The sequence below is a fragment of the Astyanax mexicanus genome, chromosome 20 (assembly GCF_023375975.1).
Source record: "Astyanax mexicanus isolate ESR-SI-001 chromosome 20, AstMex3_surface, whole genome shotgun sequence".
Taxonomy (NCBI): Eukaryota; Metazoa; Chordata; class Actinopteri; order Characiformes; family Acestrorhamphidae; genus Astyanax; species Astyanax mexicanus.
In genome coordinates, this window is record NC_064427.1 from 128,484 (window position 1) to 154,991 (window position 26,508).

Genomic DNA, 26,508 nt, shown 5'->3' on the forward strand with positions numbered 1-26,508 from the left:
GTACTGCTGTGGCAATATAATTACCGTTTTTTATTCTAAGTATAAAGCTGCACCTGAAGGATCATGCTGAAACTGTTGACAGTCACAATAACAATCACAGTCACAGTCACCATCAGAATCACAATCACAATCACAATCATAGTCACAATCACAGTCACAATCATAGTCACAATCACAGTCACAATCATAGTCACAATCACAGTCACAATCATAGTCACAGTCACAATCATAGTCACAATCACAGTCACAATCATAGTCACAAGCACAGTCACAAATACAACCACAATCACAACCACAATCACAATAATAATTCATATAAATATAAAGATATATTACTCTCTGAAGGACCTTCCCCTAAACTCTGCAGTTCTGTAGATCCGCTGATAAAACCTGTTTATTTGCATTCTTCTAGAGCAATTCTTTAAAAGTAAAGATTACGTTCTAAAATGTTTGTTAATAAAATGCATCAGAATATTTAATCTGATAAACCCGTGACTCAATAGGAAGAGGGACTGTAATTCTATACTGAAAGAAGTTAAAAGTGATCAGGAACAATAAATGATTATACATTTAGGCTGATATGGGAAATATTTATTGGTCTACACATACAGAAGTAATGTGTAATGTCTCAGCATGGAGTTGTGAGGTTCCTAATGTCCCTCCTGTGATAATCCATTCCATAATGTGGCATCGAACCAAATTACACCATCACGACAGACCTTTTTACTTTTAAGGTGCATTATTTTATTCAGATCAGTGTTTATAATGCCATGAATAAAACGTATTTATTAAAAAGGTAATCAGGTTGATTGTACTTGTTTAAAGTAAATAATTGTGAAAACAGTAATTAATCAAACACGCAAAAGGAAGGATCCATGCGAGGCAGCTTGGTTCTTTTTAGGAAGCTTTTTATTTAGTTTTTTTTTCTTGTTTAAAGTTGGTCGATTTGCCCGTTATCTATTTAGATTTTCAGTCTAAATCAGCACATTTAAACTGATGGAGATGAAGCTCAGTGTCCACAGGGTTTTAGGTGACCTTTAGCCCATCGGATTTCATATGTCAGTCAGTTTACCCAGTCTCTGTTTAAAACTGTTTAACAATGGAGACAAGCGTATATTCAGTTACCAGCTTTAGACCCTCGACACCAACCGTTTAACCCCTGACCTCCCAAAGCCCACTCTAAAGCAACAGATCCCAGACCAGCGGGACACTCAGAGACTTCAGGATAATCCACTAAACACTGATTTATATATATATATTTCATTTTAGCTGCTGTTTTTTATGATGGATCTTCCAGTTTTCATTAAACATTTAAATTTATATCTATTTATATATATTTATATAGGCATTTATCAGATGCCCTTATCCATTCTTATTTATCTAAGAAATTATCTGAATCTAGTGAACAGAATCTGTAGATATCAAAAGTTGAGATACTGATAAATCCAGTATAAATATCTAGAAGATCAGTGTTAAATTAGGAACTCTGTGAGTAAAGGGTGTTTAGTCGATGTTTGAAGAACATGTTTTGTGGTTCCTGAGGGATTCTGGGTGGAGTTGAGCCGTACTGGAAGCTGGAGTTCTTGGTGCAGATCTGGCTTTGATCATTACCATCAGGTGTAAAAGAGCTGGTCCATTCTTGGCTTTGTAGAACATCATCAGAGTTCTGAATCTAATGCGGGCGACTACAGGAAGTCAGTGGAGATACATGGCTGAACATGTGGTTGAAGATGAGACATGCTGCTGATTCTGGATCAGTTGCAGTGCCTGATGGGAGCTGCAGTGGTTCAGGAAGAACCTCCTTTATGTTATAAAGGAGAATTCTGCCCGAGTCAGATTTACAACATAATTATAAATGATAAAATAACTGATCATCTCTAGAGCCCAATGCAGAATTCTGACAGTACCACATTAAAATATCATATGGAGACACAGAACACTGCAGTAGATCATGTGACTAAAATTTACAGTCTTTCAGTAAACAAACAGATGCTAAAGCTAAATTAACTCAACTATTCTAGTCCTGCACAGCTCATATCTTTCAGCTGAGGCAGGAAACTGATATCTCTGATTCATCTCATATGTGTGATGATTTTATTAATAACATAAAAATTACAATTACATTTTTAGATGAAAATCTCAGTCATTTCTTGGAGTGGAGGTGATTTTATGGAGTTAGTTTTGCTTGTATTCTTCAGGTTAAGGATTATTTTCTTGGCTGGTTGTGAGGGATGGTATTTATACTCCTCTCTCTCCCAATTGTGGATATGAGATGTAAATTAGCATAACAAAGCCTGAGATCCTGTGAACCCGGGGAAGCTCCTGACGCTGAGTCCCAGCCCTGAATAGAACCTTCAGCCGGGCCATTCATCTCCTCTGCTGCTCCCTGATCGTGGCTAAATTGTTAATCAGGGTAATTTAATATAGTTCAGTGTGAACATTGCTCTGCATGAGGGAGTTCACACTGTTTCACCACTCCAGTTACCCCCAGTCACCCCCCCCAATTCATACTGGTCTAGACGGGCAGCTGCAGTCTCGCCTCCTGTAGAAAAATCTGTACATGAAAACCTCAGTCCAGTCACACCAGTCCGTCTTATTTTATAATAATTCAGAACCAGAAGCAATAATTACAAAAAACACCTTCATTAATATAAAAAAAGAATCCAGAACTTAGAACTTTTCTGTGACACCAGAAACACTACAATGTGATGCAAATAATGCATTATAAAATCAATAAAATGAAAAACAAACATTTCAGAAGATTTGGATGTATTAAACATTCACATTCAGGTTACACAATATTAACGTATAAAATTGCTCTGACTTTTTCATTTTTTCCATTTTAACAAAAAAACATATTAACATGCTTCTGCTAATTACAAATGTATTATGCATTATGTGGCTAATACATTTTGCCATTGACATGTGGTGTTTTATATCATTTAAGACACAAATTTAGTTTTTTTTATTATTAATAAAATCAATTTACACAAAAAACATCAGCAGTTTTTTAGACGACCAATAACAAAACATCAGATTTCAGTTGTTTATTTACTGATGTTCCTCAGTGTGGCAAAAAAATCTGTAAGACATAAAACATCAGATTTTACATAAAACAATAGTTTAGTAAATCATTTGACTTTAAACTGGTTATGTGGAAGTTCTGGTTTATTACTGGTTTTCAGGAGAACTCTAATACAATTGTCCTTCACAGTGCCGAGCTTCAGCTGATAATGTAAATAAGATAAAAATGTATCATAGAAAGTTTTATCAGATTTATTTTAAAAAGTTTGTCACTAAAAGGGACCAGTCTACAGATAGAATTACAGTAAAGTACAGTAAAGTGTTTTTAATGAAACGGCTGATCTTGTGAACAAAAAGTTCAGGCTAGAAAAAGTAAGTAAACCTCTGAAGGATTCTTCTTACTGTAGAAAGAGTTTAAATAAAGGAACTCAGCAGGTCAGTGATCAGTAGTTCGTGTCCAGATTGCAATGGGAAACATTAAAGGTATGCAGATGGGGGAGTGTGTGTGTGTGTGTGTTTGTGGTGTATGGTGTATGGTGTATGGTGGTGGAGGGGGGGGGGGGGGTTCTCAGAGCTGCCCGTCACTCTGAACCAAACACTGTTAATTTTCACCAATAGCTTTCTGTGTGCTATCTGTATTATTATTATTATTATTATTATTATTATTATTATTATTATTATTATTATTATTATTATTATTATTAGTATTACTATTATTATTACTATTGTCCTGATGTTGATGGAAGCGGTTCTTACTTTCGGTTTTCCAGCTTTATGACAAACAGCAAACATACAGCTAGATAACCAAAGATAATAACGCCCCTCCCAGAATGCAACAGGACTCAATTAGAGAAGTTATGAGCTCCAGTTATGATCGGACCACCCAACCAAGAAAAAAATCCTGTTAGAAGAAAACGTGTCTCTGATCAGAACTGGATCCAGTTCTGTTTGAGACTAAAGACGGTCGGGACTCTTTGGGAGTCGCGGGGTTAAATATCAGGGGGAGATTTCGCGCTTCGGGAGCAGGACGTGGTGAGGGCACGCGGAGGGATTCTCGCGCAACAGCTGGATTGCATATCTGACCGGTACAACCACTTCCACTGTAGAGTCTTTACAAAAATACTGCCGCAAATGAGTTCTTAATAACTAAATCTTGCATTCTTTTCTTATAGATACAATTTACTGTACATTTCAGTGTATCATACTTTAAAATAAGTTAAAATAAGTTAATTTATTTTTAAACATTTACTCTTTTTATTTTTGCAAATAATCGCGCATAATAATAGTCTTCATCACGTGATCGCAGTGCAGGCAGACCTAGCATTAAATTAAATATATATGGACCTTGATGTCATTATTGACGCCACAGTGAGAAGAAATGTGAGATGGCCTGTTTTGATTACTACTCCAGAAATGAATTAAATGCTATTTCAAAACAATTTTACTTATACCAATTCACATGACAAAATAGATCCTTTATTGTATTTAACAATGACATTTTACACTACTATATGTATTCATTCATTCATATGTATTCATATGTATTCATATGTATTTAAAGGTACAATTTTACGGAATTAAAGAAAAATAAGCTTCTTTCAACAAACCACTAATAGCAGTCGTTAGGTCCCTTTGATTAGAGCATAAATGTAATTTACTGAAGTTTAATTTCAGTGCTTAAAAGAGAATGAGATGATTCTAGGTTGTATTGTGTAAATTGGACGGAACTTTTATCAGACATCTTTAAACAATCTAAACTGGAGAAAATAAGAATTTAATTTTTTTGGAAGAAATCATTTGTGATGGTTTAATTCGGATTGTCAGTTCTTAGACACTTACCGGATCAGGTATTGAAAGAGTTATTGACCCCGCTGCTGGTGTGAAGATTTTAGGTCAGGAATTGTCCACCAAAAGTGGATAATAATCATTCGATTATTGATCAATTGTTGAGCACATCCATAAAATCCCTCTTGTAGTTCTTGCGGTGAATCAGCGCGCGAGAGGAACTTAAGCATCACCTTCAGAGACGATCAGGACAGTGGAGGAGCAGCACGTGGGGTGTATGGAATCGAAGTGTGTGTGTGTATGTGCTCCACATCCACTATACACACGCGCTCGTCATTAAAGGCATGCTGGGTATTTTACTGCTTTACAATTAACCCAAAATCAACTTCAGATAAACATATTGCTTTATTGTTGAACTGGCCATCCAATCATGTTCCACTTTGTACAGTTTGTTTATTTTAAGTTTATTTTAAACTTTAACAGTTTGTTAAACAGTTTTTATTTGTTTAACAGTGTATATTTTGAACCGATCTACGAATGACGTCACATTTAGTCGCGTAGCTACTCAAATTTGGAAACAAATGGAAAATGTATTTGACCATTATGTCTGATATAGATTTTCTCATTGATGTCCTAAATATAATTCCATGTTTTTGTCATAGTTCTGATGTGTTTAATATTTATCTACAGTATGAGTGGAAAATAATACAAATAAATAAAAAAACAGAATTATTTCTGCATACACATGTAAAAAAGAATGAAACACAAACAAAGAAAAGAAAAAGTCCAGAGATAAAAGGTTTATATGGCTTTATTATGGGAGCTAATGTTGCTTTACCTCTTTGTTCAACATCAGTAAAGCGTAACATTACAATTCGAATCAACAGCGTTCAACAGGTCGCAACAAATGCTCTGCATTTTTATGAAAATATAAGTAAAATGTATTGTACATCTTTTCCACCGGGGAGAGGCAGTACATAACTCAGAGTATCTCAGAGTAGCTCAGATCTTATTGCGGCCCTTTGATCAAAATATCAACAACATTTACAATAGTTTAATATAATAAGCAATCTTTTTAAAATATTACTAAAAACCCAAAGTAGAGTGAGGTCCTGAATATGTATTTAATTCATCTGGTCTGTCTGTCTGTCTGTGATGTAAATAATTCTGCAAATCCTGGCAAGTTATTTACCTCAGACCCTCGGCCCACTATTTACATAAATAGGTTGAACCTGCAACACAACGGAACCTGTAATAAGATATTCTGGCCATTAGAGAGCGCTGTTCTGCGGGTTGCCGGGCCCGGTCTCAGCCCTGCGTGCATTAATACATTAATTATGTATATTTATATATTGATAAACTGAACTAAAAGTAGTTTTTATTAAACAGGAGTACCAGAAGAGTTCTAGAGGTAATCCAGTCCGGAGAGTAAAGCTCGAAATTCTGGGATGGATTTTTATTACTCAGGTTTGGATTATTCACCTCTTCATTCCTGTATGCTCATTACATACTTACATAAACACACAGGTGTACACACTGTGTGTGTATATTTATATATAAATATATATATACTTATAATAATTCCCCACACACGGCACAAGCAACGCATGCCCCGCCCCTCAGAGTCTCCCCCAAACCCTGCCCACCCGCCCCGCCCCACTTCAAATGCCTTCCTGCTTCTCATAAATCACATAATACTTAATGCAGCACTCACACTCAAATAAGGAGAAAATAATACTAAAAATATAGAAAAGCCCTCCCTGAGGGGTGGCACCACCACCACACTTCCACAGACACAGAGTTAATCAGAGCCACAGAACCACCTGTCTGGTTCTCTAAAGATACAGTTTTGAGTGATTATTTAAATATTTTCCTAATAAACAGAATATCGCTGTTTTCCTCGTTTCAACAATGTTTTTTTATTGTGCTCCTGTAGCTGTCCAATTACTTTGCCAATAATCAATGGTGAAGACTGGGGATTAAAAACTGCAACTGAAAACTTGAAGTTAAGATGGATAAATGTTATACTGATAGAATGGGCACTAATTTGGTATTTTGGTAGCTAAGCTAAACTAAGCTAATAATCTAGAGGTGATTATTGCCGTGTACAGGATGAGTTAGTGATAGTCTCTAATTAGGTTCTATAAAAGCGGCTGTTTATTTTATTATGAGGTAAAACTCTAGAACAGATCTTTAGGGAACCCGCAGGGTTCTTTACGGTTCTGCAGAACTGCTCCGTGTTCTCGTTTTTTGAGAGTGTAGCCGGTGGTTGAAGGCAGCAGTGCGCGATCACGAGGCCCAGCCCTCCGTCAGTCGCACGCGTTTGACAGACGGGCTCTCGCGCTCCTCGTGCGACGGCGCGCGCAGCAGTCCGAGCGGAGAGTGGAAGTCGGCGCGGTGATCGTCGCGGTCGCTTCCGTCGTAAGAACTTCCGCAGCTGCTCAGACTGTCGACGGGGGACCGGCCCGAGTCCTGCCGCAGCAGGGGCTGCTGGGCCGCCAGGGAAGGCTGCTGCTGCGGGGGAGGGGGGTTGGTCTGCTGGCCGTAGCCTCCGGTCCCGGTCCGGTCTCGGGGAGGAGACACCGGCTCGGACTTGATGTTCAGACTCTGGCCGGCGGGCAGTGAGAGGCTGGAGCTCGCGCACAACTGAGAGCTGGAACAGTTCCTAAAGGAAGGAGAGCAAAACAGATTACACACATTTATATTTATATTTAAAGACTCCACATTCTAATAATAACATCTTACAAACATGTTATTAGTCCTGATATAAATTTGTATAAAAATCCCTTTTGTTAATGAAAGAACTTTCTGTTCTGTGTTTCGCTCTCGGGTTGTTTCTCTAAATTGTTCTTTTCCTTAACTTTAAATACTGACATGTAAAGTTATTCTAACTGATCGAATGGTTTGTAAGTTAAATCAGCAAGAAAGACATTCAGAAAGCACTGTAGTTCTGCAGACTTTAAAGAACCATTATCAGCACAATTTATGTGTATAAAAAAGTGTTAATTAGAATTTACAAATCTGTAGAACCAGGTTTGATCCCGGTTTGAACCCGGTGTGCTACAGGGCAGCGGGATAGTAGTTGGTGGCAGGACTACAGGCAGTATGTAAAGCTCACCCCAGGTGCCCGAGTGCCGGGTGCTGCATGTTCTGCAGGTGCTGCTGCTGCCACCCCGTCATGGAGCCCAGGTGAAGCGAGGCGGCGCCGTTAAAACCCGACAGCGAGGTCAGATCCCCCCCACTCAGAGAATATTCTGCACACAGAGACTCATTTATTAAATATTATCTTCAGCTCAATTATTCTGTATAAATAATACAGCTAATGATCAATACTACTTAATCCATTTCTAAATATGTTTACTGATATTTAACAGAATAAGCACAAATAAACAAATTCATCAGGTTCATCAGAGGTTTGGGTGCTAATTAGTTCCAAATATACAGAATCCAAACCGCCAATAAGTACAGAATAATTCTATAGCAAACAGTGACTCATTTACGTTATATTTTGGTGCTGCAACACCAGAGGGCACAAAAAGCAGTTGTGCAGCATTAAAAATAAAAAAAATGTATTTTTATATAAAAGGGTTATTTTTGGGCTTGCTTGCTAAATTAATTTAGCTGTATTATAAACAGAGAAGATAATCAGAAGCAGAAATTAGTAAAAATTACTTTCCTGGTTATTAAGAACAAATGATCTGTTATCCTCACCTGTACCATACGAAGCAGAAATGGCTGATGGGTATCCTCCCATACCTTGCCCAGGTAGAGTAGGCGTGGCCACAGACACTACTGGAGTGGTTAGAGACTGGGCAGACTGGGAGTTGTTAATTCTCTGGTTCTGTGGAAAAAGAGAGAAGATCAGTACTGAGCTCCAATACGCCACGAACACTGATAACAGACCAGCCTTACACTCAACTGTTACATCATCATCTCCATCATCTCTATCTCTATCAACTCCATCATCCCTATCATCTCCATCATCTCCATCATCTCTATCTCTATCAACTCCATCATCCCTATCATCTCCATCAACTCCATCATCCCTATCATCTCCATCATCTCCATCATCCCTATCATCTCCATCATCTCTATCTCTATCAACTCCATCATCCCTATCATCTCCATCAACTCCATCATCCCTATCATCTCCATCATCTCTATCTCCATCAACTCCATCATCCCTATCATCTCCATCAACTCCATCATCCCTATCATCTCCATCATCCCTATCATCTCCATCATCTCCATCATCCCTATCATCTCCATCATCTCTATCTCTATCAACTCCATCATCCCTATCATCTCCATCATCTCCATCATCCCTATCATCTTCATCGTCTCTTTTATCAGAACCGTTTCAGAACATTTACTGTTTGTCTAATTGTTTCAGTAAAACACAGAATTCTGAAACTTACCAGCAGCAGATCAACATCCTCTGACTGCAGCAATTAAAATCACAGTTATGATCATTAATTATCACAGGATTTACTGTTATTAATCATTATAAAAAAATTACTGATTATAATGGTCTTGTTTTTGAATTCATTAATAGCAAAATAGGATCTGTTTTTTAATCACAATCATAGATAAACCCAATCTAACTTATCTAATTACAGCAGTTTAAAAACATTATCTTTCAGTAATAATAATAATAATAATAATAATAGACTATATTGAGAGTAGTATAAGTAACTTACAGAAGGCATGTTGTTTTTGGATCCGGTGGGAATCAGAACGCGGAGGTCTGGTTTGCGGTTACTCATATTCATACTGGATATGGGGGGCGGGGACTTGGCCTGCAGGCTCTTGCTGATTCCCCCTGGAGAAACCAGCAGACCAGGGGAGTTACGGAGGCTCCCGTACCCGTTTCCTACAGGCAGGAGAGCAGCGGTCAGTATCAGCACCACTAGGGGCGCTTATAACAGTTACTTATACACAGAGCTGAAGGTTTGGTGGCATTTTATATATGTTTTTTTGTTTGTTTTATTTGAAACACAAGCTGTTTCTATACATCGTGTAAACATCCAAAAATAGACTTAATACTAATAGCCTTTATAATTATTAATGTAGGTAAACAAAATTAAAAGGTACAAAATCAGAAGATGCACCACAATGAGAAATTCTGAATTTTACACTGATAAAAATAAAGTTCATAAACATAAACTTGTATAATGGTGGCAGAAGCATGCTGTAAATCCTGCTGTAAGATTACATATATATTTCTGGGAGTGGGAGGAGCTAAAGCTTAAATAAACTCCGCCTCTTTACTGAAACATCAAACACACAGGAAGTACATCGCTCTTACCGGCGACTCCGCCCAGACTGCCGGACAGGTCCGGACCCATCAGCCCACCTGAGATCAAACACAGCAGATATTAACACTCAGCTATTACCTCACCGAGCCCAGTTACCCCACACTACCCACCCGGTTACCCCATACTACCCCAAACAGTAGCTGTGTTAGTGGCAGTACCTGTGTTAGAGTCAGTACCTGTGTTAGTGGCAGTACCTGTGTTAGAGTCAGTACCTGTGTTAGTGGCAGTACCTGTGTTAGTGGCAGTACCTGTGTTAGAGTCAGTACCTGTGTTAGTGGCAGTACCTGTGTTAGTGGCAGTACCTGTGTTAGAGTCAGTACCTGTGTTAGTGGCAGTACCTGTGTTAGAGTCAGTACCTGTGTTAGTGGCAGTACCTGTGTTAGTGGCAGTACCTGTGTTAGAGTCAGTACCTGTGTTAGAATCAGTACCTCTGTTAGAGTCAGTACCTGTGTTAGTGGCAGTACCTGTGTTAGTGGCAGTACCTGTGTTAGAGTCAGTACCTGTGTTAGAATCAGTACCTGTATTAGAGTCAGTACCTGTGTTAGTGGCAGTACCTGTGTTAGAGTCAGTACCTGTGTTAGTGGCAGTACCTGTGTTAGAGTCAGTACCTGTGTTAGTGGCAGTACCTGTGTTAGTGGCAGTACCTGTGTTAGAATCAGTACCTGTATTAGAGTCAGTACCTGTGTTAGTGGCAGTACCTATGTTAGTGGCAGTACCTGTATTAGAGTCAGTACCTGTGTTAGTGGCAGTACCTGTGTTAGAGTCAGTATCTGTGTTAGAGTCAGTACCTGTGTTAGAATCAGTACCTGTATTAGAGTCAGTACCTGTGTTAGTGGCAGTACCTGTGTTAGTGGCAGTACCTGTGTTAGAGTCAGTACCTGTGTTAGAGTCAGTACCTGTGTTAGAATCAGTACCTGTATTAGAGTCAGTACCTGTGTTAGTGGCAGTACCTGTGTTAGAGTCAGTACCTGTATTAGAGTCAGTACCTGTGTTAGTGGCAGTACCTGTGTTAGAGTCAGTACCTGTGTTAGTGGCAGTACCTGTGTTAGAGTCAGTACCTGTGTTAGAATCAGTACCTGTATTAGAGTCAGTACCTGTATTAGAGTCAGTACCTGTGTTAGTGGCAGTACCTGTGTTAGAGTCAGTACCTGTGTTGCCGGCACTGGGGGGTCGGTGGGGGGTCGGAGGGGCGAGTGGCAGCAGGTTGGGTGGCGGGTGGCCGTAGATCAGGCCGGTGGGGTTGGTGACCGGCAGGGGGAGGGACATGTCGTAACTGGAGGGCGGGATCGTCTGCTGGTTCAGAAAAGAGAAAAGAAAAAGAAAAAGATCTGATTTAAAGAAAATTAAAATGAGTCGATCTTCCTCAGAATTATTAGAACTAATCAATCAATCAATCAATCAATCAATCAATCCAAAAATAAAATCACATCAGACGCTGATCAAACGCAAATAATCCAGATCAAAAAATTAATTTTAACAATAACAAAAATATCAATAACAATACGATAAACAGCATAAGCCTGAAATTCATGCGCATTTACACTGAGATCCTGTCCCGTGACTTTTGGGATGTGAGTGTACAGCATATTCTTATCATATTCATATTCAGCAGTAAAAACTGTGTAAAATCACACTTACACACAGTCTCTGCCGGCTGATCATCAGATCAATATCTTCATTAATTTTACGGTATTTGTCTTCGGACTCTGGACTGTGACCCGAATCATCGCCATCGATATCAGGACTGTCGCATCCATTCAGACCCTTCTTCCTCAGCGTCTGCAGGAAATAAAATCATAATTAATCATAATTAATCATAATTAATAATCATTAATGAATACACTGATATAAAATCACAATTAATAATCATTAAAAACACCACAATCTGATAAAACACAAACAGCTTTAAAACACTGATATAAAATAATTTTATTAATCTTTCTCAAAGTTCTAAAATCAGTCAAAGAGAAGCATCACTTCAGTTACTGAACCTCACAGAACTGATGAGTTTTTAAATCATATTCGTCTTTTATACATCTTGAATTTGCAAAACAGAAAAATTGAGAATCACTGCAGACCACTGGGGGGCAGCAGCGCACAGCTTAAAAACTGCTGCCTGTAGGTGAGAGAGAGTCAGGCCTCCACCAGGGGGAGCAGTGGGTCTCGTGCGGTTGTTCTGGGGGCGGGGCCTGAAGAGTCAGATGATGGTGAGGTATGCGGCGGGGTTTAGCGGGTTGCCAGGTCTCTCTGCAGGCATGTAGACAGTATTCCACTGCCGGGCGGGGGGTGTGTGTGTGTGTGGGGGGGTGTCATTGCCCACCTGTCGGGGCTTTGCACCTGTCTGCCCAGCACTGAGGGGAGGGGCGGATCATCAGCAGCCAATCACAGACACCGACCCCGGAGATGCCCGTACAAGGCTATTTCTGCCCCCTGATGCCACCCAGTGTCCCAACACCCCCCAACACACACTATACACACACACACACACACACACACACACACACACAAACACACACACTATACTAACACACACACACACACACACACACATTTAGAAACACTCACAACACACACACACACACACACACACACTATACACACTACACTCACACACACTACACACACACACACACTATACACACTACACTCACACACACTACACACACACACACACTATACTCACACACACACTACACACACACTACACGCACACACACATACAGCTCCAACACTTCCAGCATCAGCTCAGCCGTCTCATCTACTAATAACAGCCCACCCCCAACGCTACTAAACATGATTATAGTGGTTATAGTGATGATGTGATTACAGTGATTATGGTGATTATAGTGATTATAGTGATGATGTGATTACAGTGATTATGGTGGTTATAGTGATGATGTGATTACAGTGATTATAGTGATGATGTGATTACAGTGATTATGGTGATTATGGTGATTATAGTGATGATGTGATTACAGTGATTATGGTGGTTATAGTGATGATGTGATTACAGTGATTATGGTGATTATAGTGATGATGTGATTACAGTGATTATGGTGGTTATAGTGATGATGTGATTACAGTGATTATGGTGATTATAGTGATGATGTGATTACAGTGATTATAGTGATGATGTGATTACAGTGATTATGGTGATTATGGTGATTATAGTGATGATGTGATTACAGTGATTATGGTGATTATAGTGATGATGTGATTACAGTGATTATGGTGATTATAGTAGTTATAGTGATGATGTGATTACAGTGATTAAGGCGATTATAGTGGTTATAGTGATGAGGTGATTACAGTGATTATGGTGATTATAGTGATGATGTGATTACAGTGATTATGGTGGTTATAGTGATGATGTGATTACAGTGATTATAGTGGTTATAGTGATGATGTGATTACAGTGATTATGGTGGTTATAGTGATGATGTGATTACAGTGATTATGGTGGTTATAGTGATGATGTGATTACAGTGATTATAGTGGTTATAGTGATGATGTGATTACAGTGATTATGGTGGTTATAGTGATGATGTGATTACAGTGATTATGGTGGTTATAGTGATGATGTGATTACAGTGATTATAGTGGTTATAGTGATGATGTGATTACAGTGATTATGGTGATTATAGTGATGATGTGATTACAGTGATTATGGTGATTATAGTGATGATGTGATTACAGTGATTATGGTGATTATAGTGATGATGTGATTACAGTGATTATGGTGGTTATAGTGATGATGTGATTACAGTGGTTATGGTGATTATAGTGATGATGTGATTACAGTGATTATGGTGATTATATATATATATATATATGATATCCCATAAGTCAGTGCAGCATTCATTAGCTTCTATGGGTAAATCTGATAACATCATCAGACTGGAGTTTACTGAAGAGTCTGTCTGTACTGAGAGAGAGAGACAGGCGTCTTCCTGCTCGACTGGTTTAAACTCTGCAGAGGATCGATCTCATTAAACCAGCCCAGTATCTTCTCCCAGTCGACCCACAGACACGGTGTCCTACATACCACCGTAACCTCCACACACACACACACAATCCTCTGTAATGACACACTGAGTGTGAGAGTGTGTGTGTGAGTGTGTGTGTGGTAGAAGAGTGACAGGTGAGATTTGTACAGTTAATTCAGTTCATTATAACTAAAATCATTAAACATCTTATTCCAGAATCCAGTCCTTCATATTTATTGGTTGGTGTGAACCACATTCATTCCAGGACAAAATCCAGGACTGGAAATTGGATTCAAGCTCCAGATTTTAGACCCGGAACGGGAGCTGGAGACCAGTACAGACTTCAATCTGCCCAGTAACAGATTAACTGATTAACCAACATGAAGCCGCTTCCAGCAGCAGAGAACTGTAAGTTAACTTACAGCTTAAACACTGTCTTGAAGAGGCAGATGTATCACTGTATGTATTTCTGAGTTAACTGAAAATATTATTAATCAGTTAAAGTGATTATTATTATAATTCAGATCCACTCAGTCAGACATGGAGGCCCTTATTCTGCCGGGAGTCACATGACTTCCATATGGCCCAACCCGTCAGGCCAAACCACAGCAGCTGGGCATCTCGCAGGGTGTTGGAGAAGTTCATTCCACTCCAAAAATACTGAATTACAGCCTCCGCCTCGCAACCGCAACCCAGCGGCTACATCAGGATCTCAGAGGAACCTCCCCGACTTCGCCCACAAACCCCCAGTCCAGCCAAAACACACCACCTGACACCTCCACCAGGAACCAGGATCACCAAACCTAAAGAGAGTAAGACGCTATCTGTCCTGATCCCGGGGGATTTATGGGCTCATTAGATGTTTGATGTGAAACTGCACCTCCTGCATCTATATCTCTATATAGTTCTATATCTCCACATCCTCCTCAGAGACGAGGAACAGCACAGATATTCATATTCCTTCATTTTGATCCAGTCTGTCTGAACACACTGCGGTTCACTGTCCTCCAGCAACAGCCGAACTCTTCTGAATCAGACTAGGACTCGGCTTTATGGACTGAACCGGAAATCTGCACCAATCAGAAGCACAGAACTTAAAACAGGGGATTTACAATCCATCATGTTTTTTTCTGTAAATAAGAATAACTGGAATTAAAAAAGGCTATAATAAAAAGGAAGGAAAAAGTGGAAAGTCGAAAGAGTAAATGGTAAGTGATAAGTATCAGTCCATACGTTTCTCCAGCATATCAAATAATACAATAGGAAAAGTCATTAAATTTCAAGCTAAAAAATATATAATTTTTTCTCTGCTGTTAAACATGGGGTGGGTTTTAAACTAAACAAAAAGAGCTGAGTGTGAGGAGCTGAGTGTGAGGAGTTGAGTGTGAGCTGAGTGTGAGGAGCTGAGTGTGAGGAGCTGAGTGTGAGCTGAGTGTGAGGAGTTGAGTGTGAGGAGCTGAGTGTGAGGAGCTGAGTGTGAGGAGTTGAGTGTGAGCTGAGTGTGAGGAGTTGAGTGTGAGGAGCTGAGTGTGAGGAGCTGAGTGTGAGGAGCTGAGTGTGAGGAGTTGAGTGTGAGGAGCTGAGTGTGAGGAGCTGAGTGTGAGGAGCTGAGTGTGAGCTGAGTGTGAGGAGCTGAGTGTGAGGAGCTGAGTGTGAGGAGCTGAGTGTGAGGAGCTGAGTGTGAGGAGCTGAGTGTGAGCTGAGTGTGAGGAGCTGAGTGTGAGGAGCTGAGTGTGAGGAGCTGAGTGTGAGGAGCTGAGTGTGAGGAGCTGAGTGTGAGCTGAGTGTGAGGAGCTGAGTGTGAGGAGCTGAGTGTGAGCTGAGTGTGAGGAGCTGAGTGTGAGGAGCTGAGTGTGAGCTGAGTGTGAGGAGCTGAGTGTGAGGAGCTGAGTGTGAGCTGAGTGTGAGGAGCTGAGTGTGAGGAGCTGAGTGTGAGCTGAGTGTGAGGAGCTGAGTGTGAGGAGCTGAGTGTGAGGAGCTGAGTGTGAGCTGAGTGTGAGGAGCTGAGCGGCGGGTGGAGGTGGTGGGTGGAGGTTCTGATGAGCTGCTGGTGAACGTTTGTTCTGGTGCTGCTATTCTTAGCTGTGCTGTTCTCTATTTTTAGAAAACTACAGCTTTCAGGAATTTAATGGGGATGGATGACGGTATGGAGGGAGGAGGAGCAGAGGGAGGGGAGGAGCTTGGCTGGATAAGCAGGAGTCTTCACTCGGACTGAGGATGTTGTGGGTGGAGCCGGGCCGGGGGAGGGGTGTGGTTTGTAGAGGAATGTAGAAATCTTCCGTTTATAAATAAATCTGGATTCTGGTCCAAGAGCACAAAATACAACACATTTTAAACCTGCACTAGCCCCTCCCCCCCAAAACTCCGCCCACTCTGTAAAACAGGAGGAGCAACTCTCTCTGAAGCTCTGGTTGTTTTGTGAGACTCTCCTACAGTATCTTTATTTTCTCACTGTTATTACTGCAGAACTGCTGCTTCAAGAACAGAACAATATACAATTAATATTTATTAATATTTTAAACAAAAGATTCATTCTGTTTACTATTCAGAATCACAACCAGCACAACCAGTATAAACCAGATTAATGACAAGCAGACCAACATGACCAGAATCCAATAAAACATACAGTAGATCTGGATGATTTATAGATGATCAGCTTTTCAACCAACATCAAAGCCCAGCTTAATTGTGCAGACAGACAGACAGACAGACAGACAGACAGACAGACACTGTTTATAACACACACTGGTCACATAATACACACTGCCTATTGTTCAACTGAACTACCTCCATTTTACATAACACACACTAAAGACTGTACTTTTACACTGTACATTCTATTTTCTATCTGATTTTTTATTTTATTTTATTATTTTATTTGATTGTATTTATATGTATCTTTTTATCTTTTATATATTTTATTTTGTAACTTTGTGTATTATACCTGCTGCTGGATGTCTAGAATTTCCCCTCTGGATCAATAAAGTATCTATCTATCTATCTATCTATCTATCTATCTATCTATCTGTCTATCTATCTATCTATCTATCTATCTATCTATCTATCTACACCTGAATCAGGAGAGAAAACAGTGGAGGAATGCGCTGCTACATGAGGATAAATGATGGTAATTAAAGGAGAGGAAAACAGTTTCAGGCGAAAGTTCCTGAAACGCTTCCAGAACATCAATCAGGAACTGAAGAACATGAAGGAAGACTACAGATAAACCCCTGTACTGGTGAGGGGCGTGTACAGTGACAGTGTGGTTGTGTTGGGGGTGAGGTTGTGTTAGGGGTGTGTTGGGGTGAGGTTGTTTTGGGGGTGTGGTTGTGTTGGGGGTGAGGTTGTGTTAGGGGTGTGTTGGGGGTGTGGTTGTGTTGGGGGTGAGGTTGTGTTGGGGGTGTGGTTGTGTTGGGGGTGAGGTTGTGTTGGGGGTGAGGTTGTGTTAGGGGTGTGGTTGTGTTGGGGGTGTGGTTGTGTTGGGGGTGAGATTGTGTTGGGGGTGTGGTTGTGTTGGGGGTGAGGTTGTGTAAGGGGTGTGTTGGGGTGAGGTTGTGTTGGGGGTGAGGTTGTGTTAGGGGTGTGGATGTGTTGGGGGTGTGGTTGTGTTGGGGGTGAGGTTGTGTTGGGGGTGTGGTTGTGTTGGGGGTGAGGTTGTGTTGGGGGTGAGGTTGTGTTAGGGGTGTGGTTGTGTTGGGGGTGTGGTTGTGTTGGGGGTGAGGTTGTGTTGGGGGTGTGGTTGTGTTGGGGGTGAGGTTGTGTAAGGGGTGTGTTGGGGGTATGGTTGTGTTGGGGGTATGGTTGTGTTGGGGGTGAGGTTGTGTTGGGGTGAGGTTGCGTTGGGGGTGTTGGGGGTGTGTTGGGGGTGTGGTTGTGTTGGGGGTGAGGTTGTGTTAGGGGTGTGTTGGGGTGAGGTTGTGTTGGGGGTGTGGATGTGTTGGGGGTATGGTTGTGTTGGGGGTGTGGATGTGTTGGGGGTATGGTTGTGTTGGGGGTGAGGTTGTGTTGGGGTGTGGTTGTGTTGGGGGTGTGTTGGGGTTGTGGATGCAGTCAGTTGTAAAGGTTAAAGCAGTGTTATGGATTATGCTGATTAGGGTAATAGGATTAGGCTGGCTCTGGTCCGGGATGTGTCGAGGGCTTGGCTGGTGGCTGGTGGCAGGCTGGCGCTGGCACTGGGGCTGGTGGTGGGCTAGTGGCAGGCTGGCGCTGGTACTGGGGCTGGTGGTGGGCTAGTGGCAGGCTGGCGCTGGTACTGGGGCTGGTGGTGGGCTAGTGGCAGGCTGGTGCTGGTACTGGGGCTGGTGGTGGGCTGGTGGTGGGCTGGCGGGCTAGTGGCAGGCTGGCGCTGGTACTGGGGCTGGAGGTGGGCTGGTGGCAGGCTGGCGCTGGTACTGGGGCTGGTGGTGGGCTGGTGGCAGGCTGGCGCTGGTACAGCATGAGGCCGTGCTGCTGTTTTGTGACCCAATCACACCTGATAGTGAAAGTGTTACTAACTAGATTTGCAGGTGAAACTTATCACTGGGACACGGCCAGTTACCTCTGATTTTCCCAACACTCCCACTGGGATCATCATGGCCCTGAATTACAATCTGTTCTTCCAGCTGGTCTGTGTTCTGGATCAGTTCTCCCAGTGCTGATTGCAGCAGTTTGGCTACAGGTCAGCATTAACAGGTGACCTCTGCCTGAGAACAACACCTGACCTTTGACCTTCTGCTCACATGTTGCAGGAGGTGGCGCTGATGATCTCCTTACAGACCACCTGGCTCCCACCCCGGAACCTGCATCGTCCTTTTAAAGCTGTTGCGTAACGCCGTGGCGGCGGAATCCGATAAAGACTCCTTAAACTCGCCCTGAGCCTGAATCACACGCCAGCCTGCCATGTGCCGGCCTTCAGTTCCAGAGTCCACATTACGCCAACGCCCATCAGGTTCATAACAGACACAGCAAACACCAACACTAACACTAACGCCAATACCAATACCAATACCAATACCAATACCAACACCAATACCAATACCAACACTAACGCCAAGACCAACACCAATACCAACACCAACACTAATAACAACAACAACACTATCAGATAATTAACATTAAAAACAGAACCCACCTCTACAATGTCGGAGTTGGTCCGGCTCTCGTGGGGCTCGTTGTACTCGGTGTATTTCAGCAGAACTTTGTCCATGTCGGTGCTGGCGTACTGGAACAGCTTGTTGGTGCTGTTGAAGATGATGAGGGCGATCTCACAATCACAAAGAACACTCAGCTCGTATGCTTTCTTCATCAGCCCAAACTTCCTCTTTGTGAACGTAACCTGAGGAACACAGAGGATCATTCTGAGTTTTTTACATTATTTCACATCATGTCTCCACTATTTAAATCATTTACAGTCAGACACCCCCCCCCCTTTTCCAAACCTGCGGGATTCTCCTGCATATCGATAACTACCCAATCATATCAAATCCTGCACAGTTTCTGGAAGTGATGAAGTGAACAAAACAAATGACAGATGAAGGAAAAGTTCTGAATTGAGGGGTGTTGGATTGAGTGGTTTTGGGTTGAGGGGTGTTGGATTGAGGGGTGTTGGATTGAGTGGTGTTGGGTTGAGGGGTGTTGGGTTGAGGGGTGTTGGATTGAGGGGTGTTGGGTTGAAGGGTGTTGGGTTGAGGGCTGTTGGGTTGAGGGGTGTTGGGTTGAGTGGTGTTGGGTTGAGGGGGGTTGGGTTGATGGGTGTTGGATTGAGGGGTGTTGGGTTGAAGGGTGTTGGGTTGATGGGTGTTGGGTTGAGGGGTGTTGGGTTGAGTGGTGTTGGGTTGAAGGGGGTTGGGTTGATGGGTGTTGGATTGAGGGGTGTTGGGTTGAGGGGTGTTGGGTTGATGGGTGTTGGGTTGAGGGGTGTTGGGTTGAGTGGTGTTGGGTTGAGGGGTGTTGGGTTGAGTGGTGTTGGGTTGAGGGATGTTGGGTTGATGGGTGTTGGGTTGAGGGGTGTTGGGTTGAGTGGTGTTGAGGGTTAGAAGCGTAAACCCGTATCTCCGCACACCTGCGCTGGTCTTACCTGTCTGTTGCGTTCGTCCATAATTCGAGCAATCTGAATTTTTTTCCTCCCCATGGTTCTGATTCGATAGTCCTTCCAGTTCCAGCAGTGTTTCTTTCTCTTCTCTCACTCTTCTCTCGTTCTTCTCTCTTTCACTCCTCTGCTCACTCTTCCCTCTCTCTCTCACTCCTCCGCTCACTCTTCCCTCTCTAACTCACTCCTCTCAGCTTTACACACTCCGCCACTCGCTTCTGCAGAGAGAGAAAGAGAGAAATTACAGCTCTGAAAAATGTGATTTATACATTTTATCTAAACACTCCGCTTTCTATTCAATCAGGACAATAAAGCACAATCTGCAGAAACTGTGTGATTTGGAGTTATTATGGGATGGAGTATCACAGGAGGAACATTAGGAACCTCTACAACTGCATGAAGGTGTGCATTTATGATTCCAGTGCTCCAGAGTCCGGCTTGACCCACAGCCATTCTAATCCCCTTTTCTTTCCTTCCTCTGTTTTCTATCTCTTTTGCATGTTTTGGTACAATCACTTACTCACACTCACTACTCACTTACTCACACTTACTCCCTACTTACTCACTCCCTACTTACTCACACTCACTTACTCACACTCACTCCCTACTTACTCACTACTCACTTACTCACACTCACTCCCTACTTACTCACACTCACTACTTACTTACTCACACTCACTCCTTCCTTACTTACTCACACTCACTAACTCACACTTACTCCTTACTTACTCACACTCACTCCTTACTTACTCACACTCACTACTCACTTACTCACACTCACTCCCTACTTACTCACACTCACTTACTCACACTCACTACTTACTCACACTCACTACTCACTTACTCACACTCACTACTTACTTACTCACACTCACTCCCTACTTACTCACACTCACTACTCACTTACTCACTACTCACTTACTCACACTCACTACTTACTTACTCACACTCACTCCCTACTTACTCACACTCACTCCCTACTTACTCACACTCACTACTTACTTACTCACACTCACTCCTTACTTACTCACACTCACTTACTCACACTCACTACTTACTTACTCACACTCACTCCCTACTTACTCACACTCACTCCCTACTTACTCACACTCACTTACTCACACTCACTCACTACTTACTCACACTCACTACTCACACTCACTTACTCACACTCACTACTCACTTACTCACACTCACTCCCTACTTACTCACACTCACTTACTCACACTCACTACTTACTCACACTCACTACTCACTTACTCACACTCACTACTTACTTACTCACACTCACTCCCTACTTACTCACACTCACTACTCACTTACTCACTACTCACTTACTCACACTCACTACTTACTTACTCACACTCACTCCCTACTTACTCACACTCACTCCCTACTTACTCACACTCACTACTTACTTACTCACACTCACTCCTTACTTACTCACACTCACTTACTCACACTCACTACTTACTTACTCACACTCACTCCCTACTTACTCACACTCACTCCCTACTTACTCACACTCACTTACTCACACTCACTCACTACTTACTCACACTCACTACTCACACTCACTACTCACTTACTCACACTCACTCCCTACTTACTCACACTCACTACTCACTTACTCACACTCACTCCCTACTTACTCACACTCACTTACTCACACTCACTACTCTACCTTCCCACCTACATTAGCTATAGCTCCTCACTATCTCTCTGTTCTGTTATTGTTTGTACTGAGCGGGTCGAGCCGAGGGGGAGGGGCTTCTCTGACTGAGTAATAACTGTGTTGTTACTCATGAGACACTTGGATCCGTATCGCTGTAAATCTGCTCTGTTGTAAAAAACTGTAAATAAATAAAACAGAATTTAAATACAGCAGAACCGGATCAGCATGAGCCGAAAACTACAAGCAGGACAATACAGCACTATTATAATAATATCTAGACTGAAGTCATGTGACACAATTATCCGCAGTTTCTATTTATAGCGTAAACAAATCATTTAGGCCTATTTATGTTCCCCAGTGATATATATGATATATCAGAATGCAGCAGCACGTCTGGTCTTCAACCAGCCAAAACGGGCACATGTCACCCCGCTGCTCATTGAGCTCCACTGGCTACCGGTTGCTGCTCGCATCAAATTCAAAGCTCTTACAATCGCCTACAAGGTGATACAGAACAGCTCCTTCCTACCTGCACTCACTCCTGAAGGCTTACGCTACCTCCCGGCCGCTGCGCTCCTCCAATGAACGTCGCCTCGCTTTACCAAACAAACACTCACACAAAGCAATCCAGACTGTTCTCATACAGAGTTCCCCAATGGTGGAACAAACTACCTTCCACTACCAGATCAGGAGAATCTCTCACTATCTTTAATAAACTCCTGAAGACAGAGCTCTTCAAAGAGCACTTACTCTCCTAACACCTCTAACTAACTACCTTCTACTACCAGATCAGGAGAATCTCTCACTATCTTTAATAAACTCCTGAAGACAGAGCTCTTCAAAGAGCACTTACTCTCCTAACACCTCTAACACACTACCTTCCACTACCAGATCAGGAGAATCTCTCACTATCTTTAATAAACTCCTGAAGACAGAGCTCTTCAAAGAGCACTTACTCTCCTAACACCTCTAACTAACTAACTAATTCTAACCTCATCTCCTTCTTCCTCTTCTCTACTCCTCTATCCCATTATTTCCCTCTGACCCCCTTAAGGCCCTATCTATAGATGCTTTATTTTTAACTTCTATTATTTTTGTACTTAACCTCTTCTATTATTTGCACTTCAATATTGTAAGTCGCTTTGGACAAAAGCGTCTGCCAAATGTAATGTAATGTAATGTAATATGAATATATATGATATGTATGTATGTATATATATATATATATATATATATATATTACTGGTAGCACTGAACCATTACTAACACACTGCTGAGCTTCAACAACATCGGTCTGTTACGTAACTCAGAACCTTTAATCCATTAAACCTGGACTTAAAACATTCCTTTAGCTGCTCCACAACACGACTGATCCCCCTCACCCTGATACTCCACACATTTACACTGTTCCTCCACTCTTCTCTCACTGTTCCTCCATTCTTCTCTCACTGTTCTTCCACTCTTCTCTCACTGTTCCTCCATTCTTCTCTCACTGTTCCTCCACTCTTCTCTCACTGTTCCTCCACTCTTCTCTCACTGTTCCTCCAATCTTCTCTCACTGTTCCTCCACTCTTCTCTCACTGTTCCTCCAATCTTCTCTCACTGTTCCTCCACTCTTCTTTCACTGTTCCTCCAATCTTCTCTCACTGTTCCTCCACTCTTCTCTCACTGTTCCTCCACTCTTCACTCACTGTTCCTCCACTCTTCTCTCACTGTTCCTCCATTCTTCTCTCACTGTTCCTCCACTCTTCTCTCACTGTTCCTCCACTCTTCTCTCACTGTTCCTCCACTCTTCTCTCACTGTTCCTCCACTCTTCTCTCACTGTTTTCACTGTTCCTGAGACTGATCTCAGTGAGGCAGAACTGACCTTACCAGTACCTCATCATTACCTCATTACCTCACCAGTATCTCACCGGTACCTCGTTATAATGCTGCTCTGAGGAATAGAAACTATAATAATAATAATAATAATAACCAGAGTGTGGTTTGATTGACGCTGCAGAGACAGGTCGGGGCATCACTCGCTCACGTCTGCCGGCTCCTCCGGCAGCGAGGAGTATGACCTCATTATCACCAGCTTTCAGAGCATCTGAAGCTCTGAGGAGATCTGCCAGCCTGAACAGGAACCCGCTCTCCACACACCCTGGAGCTGAAAGCCGGCACACTCTGTCTGAGAGAAGAAAGTGTCTCTTTACACTCAGCACCCGGCACGCGGCACCTTTTACAGGCGGACAGAGTGACAGGAAACCTTTGCAGAGATGTTTGTAGAAGGATGTGACATCATAGAGGAAATGAAAATAAAAGGTCTAAAAGGTGCTTCTGATCACCAGCACTGATCACCAGCACTGATCACCAGTCCTGATCACCAGAACTGATCACCAGCACTGATCACCAGCACTGATCACCAGTCCTGATCACCAGAACTGATCACCAGCACTGATCACCAGCACTGATCACCAGCACTGATCACCAGCACTGATCACCAGCACTGATCTCCAGCACTGATCACCAGTCCTGATCACCAGCACTGATCACCAGCACTGATCTCCAGCACTGATCACCAGTCCTGTTCACCAGCCATGATCACCAGCACTGATCACCAGCACTGATCACCAGCACTGATCTCCAGCACTGATCACAAGCCATGATCACCAGCACTGATCTCCAGAACTGATCACCAGCACTGACCTCCAGCACTGATCACCATATCACTGCTATAAACTTCACTCACTGCTGGTTTTACAGTGGCTTTACTTCACAGCCGACTCTGTTAGGGTTATTAGAGAGCTCTGAAAACAAAAAGCATTAGAAATAATCAATATTAATTAATAAATGTAGATGTAAATTTTTAGAACAATTAAATATGAATGTAATTTGGTTTAGACGATGTTTACGTATCCTGTTGACGCCTCTGCCTTGTCCTGGTCTGTCTGGAAACCTTTGATCTGCTATAAGTAACAGAAATGACTGAATATTGTAGAATAATTCAGTAAGGTAATTATGGAGACAGGACTCGTTTATAAAGTTAGGAATCATGCATATCTTTAATTTCACAGTTTAGATGGTTCAGTGAAATCTGCTGGTCAGACTGCAGTGACTGGCGGTCTGGTGTGGGACCCTGGCAGAACCTCTCTGACCACCATCAGCTGCCAGCTGGAACCTCCAGCTCTGATTCCTGCAGGATGTTCTGTAACTCAGGATCTCAGAAACAGCGTTAATTCACTTTAAAGTCATGATCAGATCTGAGACCATCTCAGTCCAAACCTCAAGCACGTGAGGCACTAAAAATACTGGGTTTAAGTGGCGCTGTGAGCAGAGCGAGCTGATTAACACAATCCTTCCTCACACAAACAGCTCTATGTGCGGATCCTCCTCCCCAACACTGAGCTCCTCACCGCACACTGAGACTCATCAGGTCTGAGGAGGAATATCTGAGAGGGTTCCAGTGATTTTACTCTGAGACCTGAACCGGAAGAACCGGCAAAATCAGCTTAAACCAGAACCAGAACCGGGTCCGGTTTCACCCGCTCAGCTATCTGGGGGTTAAACTCCAGCCTAAATATGTATAATGTAAACACATTAACCATTCATTTAAATATGAGTACAGGAGTCTGAGTACAGGAGTCTAAATACAGGAGTCTGAACTGGGTTTTTGTTCAGATCCTGTTGAGATCTGTTATAAGGTCCTGTACGTGTGAACTGAGTAATAGATCTCATAAAGAGCAGCTGTTTAATAGGCGTTTAATAGCAACACGAATAAAAATTATTTTAAATAAATAAACTAAACTTGTAGAGCAGGATGTGCGTCACGGTATTTGGAAAAAAAAAATGATTTTAGGGATGAGCTGAAAAGTGAAAAGTGATTTTTATTAAACAACATTTTTAATGACTCAGTCCTGTTACCGCCAGCAGGAATGATGCTGAAATGATTATTATTCAGCCCCAAAACCACTGGCTTTACAACTGAAATAATGTTATAAAAATATTTATAATTCACACTACAGAACTGATCCGATCTGAACATCACCTGTTTACATCACGCTTACTTTTAATCCTGAACTCTAAACTGAACCTAATACTGACTCTAACTGTTAATAATTTAGGTATATCAGACCCCAGTAATCTATAGAGGATTATTGATCAGTGATCGTCCTCCAGTCCAGCTCAGCTCTAAGTTTACACATCACTCCAGTATGAATTCACTGGTTCTGATTATAAACCGCTGTTTGATTATTTAATAATCAGGACCTGAACTGGAGCTGCGGTGTTATTCTGATCAGACTGGAGTCTGATCAGTGATCGATATGTGAATCAGTACTCACTCTGCAGGTCATGGGTCCGGTTTCTGGTTTAGTTCTCAGGTCCAGCTGAAGGTTCTGGTCGGTTCGGCGGGTCAGTTTAACATGTTCGGTAAATCCGCGCGAAGTTTTTTCAGAGCGGAACTCAGAACCGGTCCAGCAGCGCGCGGAGCCTCCAGGGTTCTCTGACCGAACCTGCGGAGGGTTCTGGGTTCTCCTGCGGGATCGGTCCCGGTGTGGAACTGTGCTCTACACTCCGCTCTCACTCCTCTAATCACTCCGCTCTCACTCTGATCACTCCTCTGATCAATCCGCTCTCACTCCTTTGATCACTCCGCTCTCACTCTGATCACT

At 42.3% G+C, this 26,508-nt stretch overlaps 1 protein-coding gene across 5 annotated transcripts; it reads right to left on the reverse strand.

Moving 5' to 3' along the window:
* Positions 1-5,602: 5,602 nt before the first annotated feature.
* mef2ca (myocyte enhancer factor 2ca) lies at positions 5,603-22,599 on the reverse strand. 5 transcript variants are annotated; one of them, XM_049468782.1, is made up of 17 exons: positions 21,762-22,599; positions 21,651-21,692; positions 21,433-21,506; positions 21,235-21,276; positions 21,038-21,157; positions 20,881-20,964; positions 20,169-20,734; positions 19,224-19,427; positions 11,766-11,906; positions 11,276-11,420; positions 11,006-11,077; positions 10,754-10,771; positions 10,118-10,165; positions 9,510-9,682; positions 8,521-8,650; positions 7,928-8,063; positions 5,603-7,474 (listed from the first exon to the last, which is right to left on the reverse strand). In XM_049468782.1, the coding sequence occupies exons 7-17, from the start codon at positions 20,220-20,222 to the stop codon at positions 7,099-7,101; spliced, it is 1,497 nt and encodes a 498-aa protein (XP_049324739.1). In that variant the 5' UTR covers positions 20,223-20,734; positions 20,881-20,964; positions 21,038-21,157; positions 21,235-21,276; positions 21,433-21,506; positions 21,651-21,692; positions 21,762-22,599; the 3' UTR covers positions 5,603-7,098. The 5 variants fall into 5 exon arrangements, with proteins under 5 accessions (XP_049324739.1, XP_049324740.1, XP_049324738.1 ...); XM_049468783.1 differs by lacking the exons at positions 20,881-20,964; positions 21,235-21,276; positions 21,433-21,506; positions 21,762-22,599 and having other exon boundaries at positions 21,116-21,157; positions 21,595-21,753; XM_049468781.1 differs by lacking the exons at positions 20,881-20,964; positions 21,038-21,157; positions 21,235-21,276; positions 21,433-21,506; positions 21,762-22,599 and having other exon boundaries at positions 21,532-21,753.
* Between the last annotated feature and the right edge of the window lie 3,909 nt (positions 22,600-26,508).